General features: G+C 41.5%; 1 protein-coding gene across 2 annotated transcripts in view; it reads left to right on the top strand.

The window, feature by feature from the left end:
• Positions 1–3074, top strand: part of MPPED1 (metallophosphoesterase domain containing 1) — a 100076-nt gene extending 97002 nt beyond the window's left edge. For both annotated transcript variants that reach the window (XM_079975466.1, XM_079975467.1), the window contains exon 8: positions 1091–3074. In XM_079975466.1, coding sequence (XP_079831592.1) covers positions 1091–1209 — 119 coding nt within the window. In that variant the 3' untranslated portion in view covers positions 1210–3074. The remainder of the gene's footprint in view (positions 1–1090) is intronic.
• Positions 3075–19089: the final 16015 nt, after the last annotated feature.

Genomic DNA, 19089 nt, shown 5'->3' with positions numbered 1-19089 from the left:
GGAACTATTTCCTCTTCCAAAACCAGGGGTTTGGCAACTGACACATGTTACTACTGTTCATTTCTGAGTTTAATCCAAAAATGTTGGTTTATAATACAAAATAGATTTGGTTGTTTGAGCACGTAAGTGACCCTCAGGTCCTAATGTTCACCACCTTGGAGGTCCAGACCCTGCTGTGACCTTCAAGCCGAGGCCAAGGACCTCCACATCATCCCTGCATGCCAAGTGGCAGTTTAGTGAGAATGGTCTCATCCACACCTGAAGACCACAGCAGGGTCTGAGTTCCCAGGCCTTGGCAAGATGGCTTCCAGAAGAAAGGTATTGGGGCTGGGTTTCAACACAGAGCTACTTAAACTGTAGGAAACAGAATTTGAGCATACCTCCACACGACTTCCCTGGACACCATCCCCTGGGTGACAATGGCCAGTATTGCTTCTTCTTGAAATGTTTCTGAACATTATGGAAGTTAGAATGCTGTTTGCTTATATTCCGGTGAAGACAGATGGAGTGACATCATTCAGTAGAAAAGGGTGCTTTAGCACGTAGTGATGCTACAAAGCCCTTGTCATGGGGTGTGATTCAATGAGGTCACCATGTAAAACACCACTGCACTTCCTGCCACCACCCAGTCTTGACTCTTTTCGAATGCCTGGACACAGCAGAACCCTAGATGTGGTCGCTGAAGCTCTTTTCCTGATGAAATGCAAAGTCAAAATACTTGAAGAATATCAGGCTAGAATTGCTGTTGCTGCCTTTGCCAAACAACCACCGTTTTGAATTCCCGGATTCCCTAATGCCCTCCTCTGAAAGTTAATTTGAAGCCAAAAAAGAGAGAAGATTATATATGGTCTGGCTGGTGGTTTTAGCTCCTGTGATTTGTATTGCATTTTATTGTGCTGGTCTTTTTGTATTTGTATCATATGCCAAGCTGGATTTTTCAGATTTAACTGTGATGGGGGAGGGGGGAGGATCACAGTTATTCTGTATATTATTTATTCTGTTTTTGTTACAATGCTTGGCAAACTTGTTTGATGAGATGTCTTAACAAGTACAACTGAGTAATAATAACAACTATCTTTTTAAATTCTAGGTTACGGAGTCATGGCTGATGGAACTACCACCTACGTGAATGCTTCTGCATGTACAGTGAATTACCAGCCACTCAATCCACCTATAGTTATCGATTTGCCTACTCCAAGGAACACATGATTATCACACGCAGAAGTATGAAGCCTGTAACCTGCGTAAAACATTGGCTAGCAGCATAGAGCTGCTGATGTAAAAACGAAGCATACGCTAAATTATGAACGTGTTTTTCTTTTCTCTTTATGAAATAACTGGAGAGGCAAGAGTGGACAGACATCAGAGGTATCTGGTATCACAGCCTTCTAGAAATACTTCAACAGATCTAACATTTCATCATTTAAAAAAGACTTTTTAATACAGAAAAGGGGTGTGCATTCCATGTTATATCAAGAGAAATCAATGTATTATGTATATTCCATGTGCTATATTGAACTTACTAAAATGACATGACTCTTCAGCCAAGTGTTTCTTTATGAAGGTTTACAGTTTTCATGTGTGTTAAATGCTAGCATTTGCTCATTTAAACCTGGTTTCACAGGATAATCACAGTGAGGGAAAAATATAATTGTGCTAGATTCTTGGGACTATTATTACAGATATAAAATGACTCCCCATGTATTTAAGAGGTCAAAAGAAGCACATTATTATGGCACATATTTTTCAAATCTATAATCTTCCAGTCTTGTAAAACCGAATATAGGAGAATTTTAAAAATCTTCTTCCATCTGATATTAAATATGGAAAGTGATATTATGGTGGAGATTACCGAAATGCAGTATACAGCACAAAAAAATTGAAAGAGAAGTAGTTTAAATTAAATGTAAACTCAGGAATTAAAAAGCCCCCTCCCCCAAAAAACCCTAATGAATTCTGCAGCTGTTAAATCTCATACAGGGCAAACCTAATCATGTTTCCTTAGAAGTAAGTTCTACTGTCTGTACAACAATGTGCAAATGCGACTTGAAATACTTGCTGCATTTTCAGCCACTACTGTATCCATAGCCATAGCTTTTGCCCTTGCAGCCCAGTTCTCAAAGGTCAGTTCCACGCTCACTCAAGCTGGTAAATGTGCGTGCATGCAGCTGATCCAAACATGTTTAAGAACTGCGGAGCAATCCACATGAGCACATCACAGGGAACATAAATGTGGATTTTAACTACTATATATATAGGCACATAACTTCAGGAATGTGGAGTTCAGAGCCAAATCTGAGAGAGGTACAGAATGATAACTAGACTTGTTGCTTGTTCAGTACTCAATTTGACGATTGGTTGGAATCCATGGAACAGGGAGCACAAAAAGAAGACTTGTCATTTTATGGCAACCTTATGTGTTCTGAAAATATATATTACTGTGGGTCAAATTTATTCGCAAGATCGGATGTGGAGATATAACTTTGCACAGAAAGGCTACTGCAAACCAGGCTACATGGCAGGTAGATGGCAGTATCTCTGGCCACCGTTGCAAGAAAAAGCAAAGCCGCTATGACAAGTCGCCAGTTTGCACCAGCCTTTCAGCACATGGTCATTCCTCCAAATGAAGGAATTCTACATTCTCAACCAGACTTTTAATGTGGCTATTTTTATAATAAACCTTTACTTAAGTTTTCTAGTGACAACCCCAGAAAACAAAATAAACAAGCTTCCTGAAACAGATAAATGAGTCTAAAATGTTTACAATAACTCATAGCACTTCAGAAACACTTAAGAAGGAGGTGGAGCATATTATTAAAATAAGAGGCCTTTCCTTTTTTTTTTTTTTTTTGCCTCAAGAACATTTCTATGTAAGTCAGGATATATTCTCTGAAGAATATTTTTTCCCCTGAGAATATTTCTTTGGAATATTGTGCATTTTTATGTATGAATGACATTAAGAAGCTTTTGAGGTCATGAAAATTTTCAGGTGTGTTGACTCATTTTGGCATAACTGGATTGTTGTTGTAATTTTCTGTCAAGCATGTTAGACAAATAAAAATCTTTTAAAGCTACTAATTGCGTGGTGTACACATAGACAGGAACAGGGCATTTCACATTCAAAATGCTGCAGTTGTGGACTCATTTTTTGGTAAGTGTCTGCTTCATCATACATTAGAAAACATTTACCAGCAGATCTGATGAGGCTTGGTGTGCCATTTAAGGCAAAGTGCCCCAGTCGGCCATTCTTCTTTGCTCCTGCTCTCACTAGGCACAGCCTCCTAGTTAAATTGTTGACAACGCTACGTCATCAGTCAGTGGGCTGTCATGGATACTTGTAGGCCTTCCTGGGCCATCTTATCCCACAAGGTCTCATTCCGTCTGAAGAACATAAGGTCCTTCCACAGAACAGGGTGTTGTTTCAGCTTTGACAGTAGTAAACTTTGAGCAGGCACTCTCTGGGGCCACCTCACCCACATTGTCTTCCTCAGAGGAAGGGCTGCCTTAGAACAAGGCATGGGCAACCATGGGGTGCTTTTTGGTTGTTGGCTAGCCTAGGGTTCTAGGCACATGCTGCTGCTACTGCGTAGAAGCCAGGCTTGTGTTGGGAGGGGGTCTGGGCACGGCAGTGGCAGTAGTAGCAGCCGGGGACTTTTGAGCAAGAAAAACGGTCATGGGTGGCTGGAGTAATGCCAGATGTGTCAGGGAGCACTGATTCACCCTTCATGCACATACAATCTGCCACCTGTGGCAAAGGTCTCATCTTGCCCAATGGGGCAGCCAATGGCCTTAGGTTGGGTTGGCTACCACTGGAAAAAAAATGCTTCTGTTCAGCTGGTATTAAAGGCTGCAACTATAACATATGCAAGGACCTAAGCAACTGGGGACCTAAGGAATTCCCGCATTGCAGGGGTTAGACTAGATGTCAACCCTGATGTCATTCTATGTTTGCCAGTAATTGTGGCCAACTGATGTCTGTTTTGGCCAATCTTTGCCTGCTATTTTTTCCCTTCTGCTTCCAGAATGTCTTGCACCCGGGTCCCACGCTTAAATTTAAAATGCAGCAACATTGAAGGCGTATTTAGATTGGCAAGCACTAGTAAAAAGTGAAACGGGAATCCCCACTTGTGCACAATCGGCGCACACGCTCCCACTTACATGCGTGCCAAAAATGGGGGGATGGAATTGGGCAGGGGCGGAATGGGGAATGCCCCTTGATGTGCACCCCTGTGACACACGTGATGTCCTGGAATGGAGCCCCCGTGTAAGTGGGGATTCTCCGTGTCCCACAGGGGAGCCACTGAAAGAATGTGGTTGGTCAAGAGAGACATGGACGCAAAAAGGTTGAAAACCACTATCCTAAACCATTTCCATCTTTGCACAAATATATTAACCGCTTGTCACCCCCTCCTTCACAAAAAATGTATTTCATTCACTTGATAAGAAATCACTGAATCCCAAAGTTACAGTCTAATCACAGAAACTTCTGCTCCCAGAATTTAATTTAAACTAACCTCGTGACCATTATCACATGAAACAGCTGTTCTTTAATAAAATATTTTTAATAAAACATTTGCAAACATATTTGAGGTCAAAGGCAATATTAACATATGTTATCTAATTAATTTCAAGTGTTGTTTTTGTTTAAAAGTCTTAGGTTTGTTTTCCTCCCCCCCCCCAAAAAAAAAAAAACCCAACAATGCAAAAAGAACAAACTTCCTCAGACATTCCTGGTAATTGTCACTAGACTTTCCAAATGACTTCCATATTTTACATGAACTTGAGGACCACTGAGCTGACAATTTATAACAATTTACTCTCACCAGTCAAACATAAGGAGCTCTCTTTAACCCCAGAACAGTTCTATACTGTATATCCATTTGCGAGCTCATTCTTAATAGTATTCTCCTATTCTAATTTACAGGGGACGCGGGTGGCGCTGTGGGTAAAACCTCAGCGCCTAGGACTTGCCGATTGCATGGTCGGCGGTTTGAATCCCCACGGCGGGGTGCGCTCCCATCGTTCAGTCCCAGCGCCTGCCAACCTAGCAGTTCGAAAGCACCTCCGGGTGCAAGTAGATAAATAGGGACCGCTTACCAGCGGGAAGGTAAACGGCGTTTCCGTGTGCTGCGCTGGCTCACCAGATGCAGCTTGTCACGCTGGCCACGTGACCCGGAAGTGTCTCCGGACAGCGCTGGCTCCCAGCCTATAGAGTGAGATGAGCGCACAACCCTAGAGTCTGGCAAGACTGGCCCGTACGGGCAGGGGTACCTTTACCTTTACCTTTATTCTAATTTACAACTTTGTTTCCTCTTGCCATTCAGCTGCAGTAATGTTCCATATAATACATCTGTGGCAAAGATCACTCCTAGGGATACAGTGTTCCTCACGCCTTGATTTGCATTTTTTAAAATTAGGAATTTATATGCCACCTTTCAAAAGAAAAGTTTTCTTAAAGTGGCTTAGAGTTAATTTCTTTAAAGCATGCAACCAGTTATCTAAAAATGTTTAACATATATTGACTGCTTAAGTGGTTAAACTAATAATAACCACATTACACTATAAAACACACAGCAATTACTATTTTAAAAACCCAGCTCATAATTTAAACAAAGAGTGAATTGAAATTGATCTTTTAAACCTGCATGATGGCAAACAGAAAAAAGAGAGTCAAGCATATTTAAATCCTTAAATAAGAGACACGGGGGAATGATTAATGGACTTCAATGTCTGTACACTAATGCGCAAAGCATGGGTAATAAACAAGATGAGCTTGAGCTCTTGGTACAGCAAACTAAATATGACATAATAGGCATCACTGAAACCTGGTGGGATAAGTCCCACGACTGGAATGTAATAATGGAGGGTTACAATCTATTTCAGAGAAAAAGACCAGACAAGAAAGGAGGAGGAGTGGCGTTATATGTCAGGGATGTGTATACCTGTGAAGAGATCCAAGATTTAGAACCTCAAAGCCAAAGTGAAAGCATTTGGGTCAAAATTAAGGGAGAGATGAATAACAGGGACCTCATTGTGGGAGTTTACTATAGATCCCCAAGCCAAACGGAGGACATAGATGATGCCTTCCTGGAACAGATGGCCAAGCATGCAAAAGGAAGGGAGATAGTAGTAATGGGGGACTTTAATTACCCGGATATTTGCTGGATGTCAAACTCAGCCAAGAGCATAAGGTCAAACAGATTCCTCACTGGCCTTGCAGACAACTTCATTGTCCAGAAAGTGGGAGAAGCAACAAGAGGAACAGCCATTTTAGATCTGGTCCTAACCAATGTTGATGACCTGGTTAGTGGGGTAGAAGTGGAAGGATCATTAGGCGCGAGTGATCATGCTCTTCTGAAGTTTACTATACAGCGGAAAGGAGCAGCCAAGCATACTAGGACTCAATTTCTTGACTTTAGGAAAGCCGACTTCATAAAACTTAGGGAAGTGCTGGGTGAGATCCCATGGACAGTAATATTAAAAGGAAAGGGAGTTCATGATGGCTGGGAGTTTGTTAAGAGAGAGATAGTAAAAGCACAACTTCAGGCAATACCAATGAGACGGAAACATGGAAGGTGCCTAAAGAAGCCGGGGTGGCTATCTAAAGAACTTTTAACTGAGTTAAGATTAAAAAAGGATGTGTACAAAAAATGGAAAAGGGGGGAAACCACCAAAGAGGAATTCGAACAAATAGCCAGCACGTGTAGACACAAAGTCAGAAAAGCTAAAGCACAGAATGAACTCAGGCTTGCTAGAGAGGTTAAAAGCAACAAAAAAGGCTTTTATGGGTATGTTCGTAGCAAAAGGAAGAACAAAAAAACAGTGGGGTCACTCAGAGGAGAAGATGGTGAAATGCCAACAGGGGACACAGAAAGGGCTGAACTCCTCAATGCCTTCTTTGCCTCAGTCTTCTCCGATAAAGAAAACAATGCCCGACCTGAAGAATTTGGAGCAAATGATTCAGCAGAGGAAACACAGCCCAGAATAACTAAGGAGATAGTACAAGAATACTTGGCTAGTTTAGATGTATTCAAGTCTCCAGGGCCAGATGAACTGCATCCAAGAGTATTAAAAGAACTGGCAGATGTGATCTCAGAACCACTGGCAGTCATCTTTGAGAATTCCTGGAGAACAGGCGAAGTCCCGGCAGACTGGAGGAGGGCAAATGTTGTCCCTATTTTCAAAAAGGGGAAAAGAGAGGACCCAAATAATTACCGCCCAGTCAGTCTGACATCAACACCAGGGAAGATTCTGGAGCAGATCATTAAGCAAACAGTCTGTGAGCACCTAGAAAGGAATGCTGTGATCACCAATAGTCAGCATGGATTTCTGAAAAATAAGTCATGTCAGACTAACCTGATATCGTTTTTGACAGAATTACAAGCCTGGTAGATGAATGGAACGCAGTGGATGTAGCCTACCTTGATTTCAGCAAGGCATTTGACAAGGTGCCCCATGATATTCTTGTAAAGAAGCTGGTAAAATGCGGTCTTGACTATGCTACCACTCAGTGGATTTGTAACTGGCTGACTGACCGAACCCAAAGGGTGCTCATCAATGGTTCCTCTTCATCCTGGAGAAGAGTGACTAGTGGGGTGCCACAGGGTTCTGTCTTGGGCCCGGTCTTATTCAACATCTTTATCAACGACTTGGATGATGGACTCAAGGGCATCCTGATCAAATTTGCAGATGACACCAAACTGGGAGGGGTGGCTAACACCCCAGAGGACAGGATCACACTTCAAAATGACCTTGACAGATTAGAGAACTGGGCCAAAACAAACAAGATGAATTTTAATAGGGAGAAATGTAAAGTATTGCACATGGGCAAAAAAAATGAGAGGCACAAATACAAGATGGGTGACACCTGGCTTGAGAGCAGTACATGTGAAAAGGATCTAGGAGTCTTGGTTGACCACAAACTTGACATGAGCCAACAGTGTGACGCGGCAGCTAAAAAAGCCAATGCAATTCTGGGCTACATCAATAGGAGTATTGCATCTAGATCAAGGGAAGTAATAGTGCCACTGTATTCTGCTCTGGTCAGACCTTGCCTGGAGTACTGTGTCCAGTTCTGGGCACCACAGTTCAAGAAGGACACTGACAAACTGGAACGTGTCCAGAGGAGGGCAACCAAAATGGTCAAAGGCCTGGAAACGATGCCTTATGAAGAATGGCTAAGGGAGCTGGGCATGTTTAGCCTGGAGAAGAGGAGGTTAAGGGGTGATATGATAGCCATGTTCAAATATATAAAAGGATGTCACATAGAGGAGGGAGAAAGGTTGTTTTCTGCTGCTCCAGAGAAGCGGACATGGAGCAATGGATCCAAACTACAAGAAAGAAGATTCCACCTAAACATTAGGAAGAACTTCCTGACAGTAAGAGCTGTTCGACAGTGGAATTTGCTGTCAAGGAGTGTGGTGGAGTCTCCTTCTTTGGAGGTCTTTAAGCAGAGGCTTGACAACCATATGTCAGGAGTGCTCTGATGGTGTTTCCTGCTTGGCAGGGGGTTGGACTCGATGGCCCTTGTGGTCTCTTCCAACTCTATGATTCTATGATTCTATAACAGATGAGCTGTACCAAAGTCCAGCATCCTATTCTTACAGTCTCACTCGCTGGACCATCACCCTGTCGTGGGGAGTGGGGTTTGCATGTTCCTATGACCTTTGTGAGCGAAGCCGTCGGGAGTCTCATACTTCCAGCAGGGTCACCCAAGGCGGTAAGGAAGGTCAAAGGGAAGGAGCTAGACAAAGAATGATCCAAAAAGTCCTCAGTGGCAGAACACGTGGAAGATAGTGGTTATTGGGTTGTTTTTACTACATAACTATCCCCAACAACTTACATTTAAAAGTATGCAGCCTCCAGTGTCTAGCAACCATCAACAGGACATTTTGCCCCAGTGTGCATTGCTTTACACACACTTACACTGGATCATAGTTGGTATTTTAATGCCCGTTTATTATCCAGCTGGAGAGATCCTTCTGGAGCACCTTGCTATCTTTTTTTTGTTTTGTTTTGTTTTGTTTTGTTATCACCCTGAATAGTTTGGTGTCATCAGCACCCCCCGCTGCTCACCCCCAGCTCCAGGTAATTTATGAACATGCTAAAGAGCACAGGGCCCAATACAGATTATTGGAGGACCCAACTCTTACATATTTCCAGGGTGGGAATTGTTCATTTATTCATTGTCTCTGCTTCCTGATCTTTAAACAAATTGTGTTCCGTAAGAGGGACCTATCTTCTTAGCCCATGACTGCTAAGCTTACTCATGAGTCTTTGGTGAGGGATTTTATACAAAATGCCCACTGGATATGTTCATATATTCATATGTTTATTGACCATCCCCCAAAACTCTAAAAGTTTAGACAGGACTTTACCTTTGCTGAAGCGATGCTGGTTCTTCTTGAGCAAGACTTGTTCTTCTATATGTTTGGCAATTGTATCTTTAATAATGCTTTCTGCCAGTTTTCTCAGAAGAGATGTTAAATGAACCAATCTGTAATTTATGGATCTCCTGTGGACCTTTATTTTTAAAATATGTATATTAAAAATGGTGTTGTATTTGCCACTTTCCAGTCCTCAAGTATAGAAGCTAATATTAGGCCAAAGTTACACATTTTTGTTACATCACAATTTTCGTATTTGCTTTAGGAACTCTTGGTTGGATGTCATCTGGATACTGTGATTTATTCATTTAATTTGTGTGTGTATTTTAGATCTTCATCTTTGATGATATTATTGGTTTCAGTTCCTCAGATTCCCTTCCTGAGAAAATTCAGGGATCTTCTACCATCGAGACAGACATAAATAATTCAGCTACTCTGTGATCTCCTTTTCATTATTTAGCTCACTTTTGACTCCTTTGCTGCCCAGGGATCCAGCCACCTCTCTATCTGTTTTCCTGTTTCTAAGGTATTTTTGTTTGTTATTGTTGATCTTTATGTTTTTAGTGATATGCTCCTCAAAACCCTTCCACCTTTATTATCTACTTGCATTTCTTTTGCCAAAATGTATCTTTCTTTTCGTTCTTGTTTGGGCAAGACTTCCATTTTCTGAAAGAGCCGCCTTCCCTCCAAAAACTTTCTTGACTCTGCTCTTTAACCATGCTGGCATCCTCTCGGCCTTTGGTAGTACCTTTCCTGATCTGTTGGCATGCATTCTAATGGAGTGTCTGTCACTTTGCTTTTGAATACCCAAAGCATTTTGAAGAGATTTGACCCACCCGACTTTCCATTTCAACATTCTTTTTTAATGGACCCCTCATTTTTTAGAAGTTTCCCTTTTTGAAGTCAAATGTGATTATGCTGGACATGCTTGGCAATTGTCCCCTTACAATTGGCAATTGTCCACCAATGTTAAATTTGATGGCACTATGATCACTGTTCTCAATTTGTTCAGCAACACATTTCTTATTCCAGCTCTTGGGCACCACTTGAAATTAATTCCAGAGCCATTTCCCCTCCGGTCAGTTTCATGCCCAACTGTTCTAGGGCACAGCCTTTATAGATCAAACACCTATAAAAATATTAAAGAGAAACCAAGAAGACATCTATATAGAAAAATGCTGTTCATAGAATTTTAGAGTTGGAAGTGGGCACAAGGATCATCTAGTCCAACCCCCAGCATTGCAGGAATATCTTTTGCCCACTGTGGGGCTTCAACCTGAGATTAATAGTCTTATGCTCTACTGACTGAACTACTTTCTATACAGCTGTCTTCTAATTTGGGGAGGGGGCAAACTGGGAACTTAAGCACCTTGTGGCTAAAATTACAGACCTAAAGAAGAGAATCGCCCATCAATTTTGTATTACAGTAACAAGATTAAGCTACATTAGGATTCTGTTTTAAAATAACATTTTGCTTTGGAAGACTTCGGGGTTCATGTCTTCATGCCTTCCCTGAATTCACAGGGGGTTTTTTTGCTTCTGCCTGTGAATGGCATCTCTCACCTAAAATATTTTCCTTTGAAAGCTGTGCTGCACAACAGCACAAGAGCTGCTAACGGCTGTTCAAGACACTTTGTTGTATAATTCACAATGCATTGAGACCGATAAGCCATGATTAATAGATATCCCCCTTCCTGACCAGAAAGGGAATTCCAATACAACTTTGAAACTGGATGTTTATGCACTTTGGCCTTGATCCAAGTACTTATGCACAACTGCTTATGACCTTCGGTGGAGGTAAGTACCCCTGTCTTCAAAAGACACACCCAACAAATTCAGTAGGGTAGACAGAGTGTGAAGAAAGCGCCTCTCTTGCTGAATAGATATGATATACCTGCATAGAATAAACGACACAGCAACAAAATAGGCCCTCTCCTCTCTGCTGTCCATCTCTCTTAAAGGGTGTGGCACATCACGCAGGAAGATTCAAGGACAATCAAAGAAACATTTAAACATTATAGTATACTATGGTATATAGTATCTTTATGCAGAATATGGATAGATATCTTTTCAAAATGAGAGCAAAAGCATCCATTTTAGCCAATGCCCGCTTAGGAATGAGACATACGAATGTCCCATTTTTAAAGCTTTCTAGCAATTGGGGTATGTTATGGACTGCGCCAAACTCCAGCTTTCTGCATAGTGTGGATCTGCTAACTATTTTGTGGTACACTTTGTGTCCTCTTTCGAGAGAGAAAGAGATGCATCATACAGTGGACACGGGTTGCAAACGTGATCCGTGCGGGAGGCACGTTCGCAACCCACAGCTTCCGCAACCTGCAGCACGCGTGGGTTGTAATTTGGTGCTTCTGCGGATGAGTGAGCGCCAAAACCCAGAAGTAACCTGTTCCGGTACTTCCAGGTTTCGGCACGTCTGTAACCCGAAAACGTGCAATCTGTAACCCAAGGTATGACTGTATATCGCTTTCTCTAGTAAAAAGAAGAAGGATGTCTTCAGCTATATGAATATCCAAATTCAGGTTCCAATGTGGAAATATGGTAACATCTTAGTAATCCTGTGAAAGTGTGAGCTAGCCAGTCACTCAGGGTCTAACTACGCATGGCCTGGGAGGGCCAAAGGCCAGATCTTCCAATACTGTTGATGTAGTTGCCAGGGGTGGGGGTACAGGATGGGACCCTGAAGGAGAGGGTGTTTAACCCTTTCCACTTGTACCATTTTCCCGCTCTAAATCACCCCGTTGCCCCAGTGATGTGGAGGAAGGCAGTATGGCCCTATATGCTGCTTGTCTTAGTCTTCCCCTGGGGAATAACAGCATTGCAGGAAATTCCACCCCCCCACACACACAATTTTCCCAATTCTTAATGGGCAAAACCACATGTGGGGAGCAGTTACAGCCCCCAGCCCCAAGCTGCTTTTATATTTCAGACAAGACATCTGGAGATGTGATCATGAGTTTTGTGCATCATGTGTAGTTTGACGCTCAGTGGTGCCCATGAATGTGACAGCATATTATAAGGAGCACATGATAGATACTCTCAGATAATTAAGCCTAACAAGGGCCTGATTGGGCTGGATATTACACTGCATTGATCCTGGTATTTAACCCAGCCGTATATTCTAAACTCACAGCCTGTTTGCCAAGATAATCAACAAATGCATCTGGATCCTCACACTCTCTGTTACAAACTGAACAAAACATTGTTTTCAGCCAAATTTCATGCATACAAATCAGTAGTGCAAAATTTGGTGCCGCCATTGTAACAGCGCCCTATTGAAAGGCAGTTAAATATGCATCACACTCGCTAAAAATAATATTCTTAAACCTTTTTTTATTTTTATTGAACAAAATGTATCTACTGCTTGGTTGTAGTAAAACCTCTTAGAGGTTTTACCATGATGATATTCATTGTCCAGCCACCTTCTTTTAAAATTCATACAAGAAGAATAAACTCTGCTAGGATGCTGTTAAAAATCAGAGATGCTCCAGAAACAGTGATGTGGCTGTTTTTACAGTAATTTTAACAGCGTGTTGTATCTGCTTATTTGAAGATGGTGATATTTTGTATTGTTACAGAGAATTCATGTCAAGCTTATTTTGTGGGGATATACAGTGAAGACATCAAATTAGCATATTTTAAGTATTAACATAATACAAAATTCCTTTTGTGTCTACTTGAGATAATAATAATCTATCCATGGGATGACAGCCTTTGTGCAGGAAGGGGGAATCACAAATGATGAGAGCTGCGCTTTGTGTCTATAGATACATGAATGGCTCCTTCCTCACCGTGCTTTTCAAGTTGTGACCACTTGGTCATCGCTCAGAGAAAAAACACCCAGTACCCTGTGTGTACCCCAAATAAACATCTGAAACTGAAATATTGCAGGCAGGCCGGCATGTACAGAGACTGGAGTACAGTGGTGCCTCTGGTTGCAAACAGGATCCGTTCCGGAGCCCCGTTCGCAACATGAGCAGAACGCAACCCGCGTCTGCGCATCTGTGCGGGTCGTGATTCGCCACTTCTGTGCATGAGCGTGACATCATTTTGAGCGTCTGCGCATGTGCTAGCGGCAAAACCTGGAACTAACCCTTGCTGGTACTTCCGGGTCGCCGCAGGACGCAACCTGAAAACGCTCAGCCTGAAGCAAACATAACATGAGGTATGACTGTACAAATCCCCACTCTGCTAGGACGTGGGGCCTGTGCCCAAGCCTCAGCTGAAGCTAGATCACAGGGTTGAGGTGAGGAGGAAGTTGGATAACCCATCCCTGTGCACCCCATGGCGGGCGTGTGGGATACAAAGAGTAACTCATGCAGCCCAAATTGCCTTGCTTCTTCCCAACCTATAGCATTCAAATTAAAGAAACAAAACCACCACCAATCCTTCTGTGTTCAACTAGCAGGAGATTTCAGAGAGAACTCCGAAAAGGGGCCTGTTCCCTTAATGATGAGAGAGTGTTGGAAAGTCGCTGGAGCTTTTAATGTTTGATTGCTTGTGGGGGTGATTTTTTCTTCTTCCTTTTTTCAAATATTCAGAGAATGCTAATCTGGAAAGCCATTTTACACATTGTATAGAACGAAGTAGTCAAATTCTTAACTGTACTATGGAAACTAGGGAGGACATATTTTTGAATGCTTCCCTATGTAGTAAACTGACATATTAGGAATAAAAATAAAAAATTGTCCAGTAGCACCTTAGAGACCAACTAAGTTTGTTCTGGGTATAAGCTTTCATGTGCATGCACACTTCTTCAGATACAACACTTCTTCAGATATGACACGTGTATTAATTTACTGCATGGCTGTAGTTTTTATTTTTTTATTTTTTTTAAGGTAGGGGAGCATTCCAAATGGTTACTATTAAGAATCTTCTGCCGTCTGAATGGGTGAAGTCAAGCATCCCTGCATCTCATTCTCTGTAATGATCTGAATAGCTCTCTCTTACTTGGAAACTCCGTTTTATTTTATTACATCTTCGACTACCGTGGTGTTCAAAAGCACACTATGGAGGTCCCAAGCCCTTATCAACTCAACGTTTTTGCTGCAGTTTGGTTGTCCTCCACTTCTGATCCACCGCATATTGTCCTGAACACCATCCCTGACGTGTTACTTTCCACTTAATCCATTATATTCTGAGGTGGCTCTGCCTAAACAAATAATAACAAATAACCTACTTCTGTCTAGAGAACCAGTATTTCTTAAATCAGAAGTTGGCAATCCTACAGCCTTCTGAAGGGGCAGAGTATGGGCACAGAACTTGCAATATGGGCAAACTTTGTCAAGTAACCATTTGGAAGTTTGGAGTCTTGTCATGTAAGAGTTCTGCCGGGCTTCATCTTTTTGCATTTAGAGAATTACATTTTGGCAATAGATTGCCTTTGTTTTGTTGTGCTCAATATTCTTACTCTGAACACACCAACAGGGGAAGGAAAGCTCTAACTTCTCCTTGCAATGCACAATCCTTATCGATTTATGAAAGTTGAGCCTATAAACAGTGGGTGTTTTCTGTGTTATCCAGGATATTTCAAAATGCTGTCACTTGAAATAGTGATATTCTCTCTCCCCTCTCTTTCCCCAAGGCTGGATAAAACAGTTTGGCAATTGCTATCCATGCCGTGTGTTGGGTTGTGTGTGTGTGTGTGTGTGTGTGAGAGAGAGAGAGAGAGAGAGAATGAAAGCTGCATGATTTGATTTGTTTTTACAGCAAAAATATTGTTCTTTAATCCCTTTGGAATTGTTGAGTCAAGTCCTCCTGCCAGTAGCACTAATGAAAAATACGCTGCCATGATGTGCCAAGAAATTGTGCGATACCCGCCTCTCCTCCCCCACAGCGTTGCTTCTTCTTACACCACCCAATATCCTAAAGACAATTGGAAGAATGAAGCGAACATTGCTATTTTGACGACTGTGCATGAATTACAGGAGCTGCAAGACATGGAATAATGCAGCGCAGGAGCTGGAGAAAGCTTCTGTGGGGGAGGGGTGCTTATCTTACATCTAGTCTAATTATTGCATTTGAGAGAGAAAATATAACTGCTGTATTTTTCCCTACTAGTTAATGTGAAATTAGAGTTTTCATTCTTTGCACAACAGCTCCAGATATGGGGTAAAGGTAAAGGTAAAGGTACCCCTGCCCGTACGGGCCAGTCTTGACAGACTCTGGGGTTGTGCGCCCATCTCACTTAAGAGGCCAGGGGCCAGCGCTGTCCGGAGACACTTCCGGGTCACGTGGCCAGCGTGACATCGCTGCTCTGGCGAGCCAGAGCCACACACGGAAACGCCGTTTACCTTCCCGCTGGTAAGCGGTCCCTATTTATCTACTTGCGCCCGGAGGTGCTTTCGAACTGCTAGTTTGGCAGGCGCTGGGACCGAGCAGCGGGAGCGCACCCCCGCCGCAGGGATTCGAACCGCCGACCTTTCGATCGGCAAGCCCTAGGAGCTGAGGCTTTAACCCACAGCGCCACCTGCGTCCCGCAGATATGGGGTAGTAGTGGTTAAAAATGGATCAGCTCTTGATTGCAAAGATTGGTATATTAATTATTTTATCATCATTGTGTAATCCCAAAACACAGAAGAAGCACATTGCACTTAAAGGGCAGAATTTTACTGAGACCAAAGAATATTAGAAATGCTATAAAAAGGAATAACTTGAGAGCTGTTTTCAAATGAGGATTAAACATAAAAGGTTACAAGGATTTTAAAAGCTTTTATTAATATTCAGAATTCTAATTACTCCCTCAGTATTACTTACTCAGATCTGTGGATTCTTGCATGCTTCCTTTCCATATTTTTTTAAAAAAAGAATTAAGCATTTTCCCAGAGCATTAATTCAGACCTGAACTAAATGCTTATAGCAAATTTTTACATTTGGCAGATCTGAACATTCACAGTTCAGATAAAAAGACCCTCCTGATTTTGAGAGACTTGCAAATAAGTTGTCTAAATAATGATAATAATTACTAGTACTACTATTATTAATTTATTTATGCTCAAGGTGGCTTACAGATAAAAATAACAACAACTAAAACATAGAAGGAAAAATGCAGATCTTAATGTGTTGCTTTTCAATCAGCTCTACTAATTTCTCTGCACATACATGGGCAAATAATTTGGAGCGCTGCAGTATTTTCTTTCCATGCAACTCAAGTTTTGAGCCAATAAACGGAAGCTCAACACAGATAGGACTGAGGCACTGTTAGTGGGGGGTTCCCTAGACCAGAGGGGTGGGAGGTGGCCTGTTCTTGATGGGGATAGGTTTCCTCTGAAGGAGCAGGTTTGTAGCTTGGGGGTCCTCCTGGATCCTTTGCTGTCGTTCGAGGCTCAGGTGACCTCAGTGGCCCAGAGTGCCTTCCATCAGCTTTGGCTGGTGGCCCAGCTACGCCCCTATCTGGACAGGGATAGCCTAACTAATGTTGTCTGTGCTCTGGTAACTTCAAGGTTAGATTACTGCAATGCGTTATTACTTGAGCTGCCTCTGAAGACGGTTCGGAAACACCAGCAGGTGCAGAATTAAGCGGCCAGGTTGATCCTGGTCCAACTGCACTGGCTAACAATTAGTTTCCGGGCCCAATTAAAATGGTTGGTTTTGACCTACAAAGCTTTAAATGGCTCAGGAATACCTTAAGGACCACCTCTCCCCATATGAACCACCTCCGCTCCTGCAGTCATCATCTGAGGCCTTTCCTCATGTGTCTTCCCTGTGAGAAGTTAGGAGAGTGGCAACACAGGAACAGGGCCTTTTCTGCAGTGGCTCCGTTTATGGAATACTCTCCCTAGTGAGGCTCACCAGGCGCCTGCATTATATATCTTTAGACACCAGATGAAAACGTTTCCCTTAAAATGTGTTTGTGGGAAGGGTTGCTATATATATTTAATAATAATATATTAAAAACAAACCAATAATAATTTATTATTTCTACCCCGCCCATCTGGCTGGGTTTCTCCAGCCACTCTGGGCAGCTTTCAACAGAGCATTAAAAGCAGAATAAAACTTCAAACATAAAAACTTCCCTATTTTTTTTTTTTGTTTTTATTATGTAGTTTGTGTTCTCATTTTGTATTTCTATGTTGTGAACCATCCTGTGATTTTTGGATGAAGGGTGATATACAAATATAATTAAATAATAATGAGAATAATGTGAATAATGTGAATAACGTGAATAACAACAACAACAATAATAATAATATAAGAGGAAAATGCCTGCAGAATCATAGACAAAAGCAAACACTTCTTGCTCATTTTTAGCATGATACAAACTTAAAACTGGATTATACAGAATGGATCAAGAGGCACAAAATATAAACACAGAAAAATAAACAAATTCTGCACAGTAAATAAAATAAAATGTACAGTCTGATATTTATGGTACTATTAGATTCTGATGTATTGCTGAATGTTGCTTTGTTTGATATAAGTTGCTATTTTAAAGTTATTGTGACTTTTATATTGGATCAGATTGTTACTATTAATGTTTGATGTTATACTATGTTTTTATGTGTTGGAAGCCGCCCAGAGTGGCTGGGGCAACCCAGCCAGATGGGCGGGGTTTAAATTATTATTATTATTATTATTATTATTATTATTATTATTATTATAAAAAACTGCAAATAATCTTTCAATGAACTTATTTTTTTGTTCTCCTTTAATCAACTTTCTACTGGGTTAATTTTTGTTGTGTTCCATATTCTACCATATTCAGCTATCAATGGAGTGATTATTTTCTTCCATTTTGCTGTTATGCACATTTTTACAGCTGTAAGTAAATCTACAACAACTTGATTGATGCCACCAGCCAAGTCCTTAAGATAACATAATAACACTATTCTGGGATTCTGTATTATTGGAACAGCTGGCCACTTCCTTAATCGGATCCAACATATTGGTCCAAAAAGAATGCATTACTGGACAGATGCAACATATCTGCATCTCCAGCAAGAATATTTGCTTAATTCTAAAACTGATAACTTAGAGGGGGGTAAATTCCAACAATATTGTACAAAAAAAACCTTCCAAACCATCTGATTTTACATTAGCTAGCATGGATTCCTTCATGTTGAATCTCATCTGGATCTCGTGTCCCAAGTTTCTTCTTCATAAAATGCCCACCACTTAACTTGCTTCAAATCACCCCTGGCCACTTGGGTGAAAGTCTCAGCTTCAAGGATCTGGGCTGCTGATAAACATGCAGGCTGAGCTTTAATAAGGGAGTGGGATGTTGCTTCTTATCTATACAGGCCCCAAGTTCTTTAAGGACTTTACAAATTAGGACTGGCACTTGGAATTGTGCCTAAAAATTTTCAGTGAGCACACCTAACTCTGCTGAGTTTTTGCCACTGAATTCTGAGGCATCCAATTTCAGAATAATGAAGAAAATTGCATTAGGTATAATCCATTTAGAAAATGGCAGCAAATAAAATTGAGAAGTGTGCCTTTTAAAATATAAATTAAAAGTTCCTTTTCTTAATAATGCCCTTTAATTGAAAAAATAAAGTTATTGCTTTCTGAGATGCCAATTAAGAACCTCAAAACCGTCACTTTAATTGTTTTCAGTTTTCCCTGCTAAATGGATTATGAGAAAATTAATAGCCCCAACTACTGAAGATTTACTTCACCAGACACCATCACCGGTTTGCATTGCGAAGGAATTATAAGATTGCTGATACACTGTTAACCAAGGGGG

This window comes from Podarcis cretensis, assembly GCF_951804945.1.
Source record: "Podarcis cretensis genome assembly, chromosome: 5".
In the NCBI taxonomy this organism is placed as follows: domain Eukaryota; kingdom Metazoa; phylum Chordata; class Lepidosauria; order Squamata; family Lacertidae; genus Podarcis; species Podarcis cretensis.
This window is presented reverse-complemented; position numbering and strand designations above follow the sequence as displayed.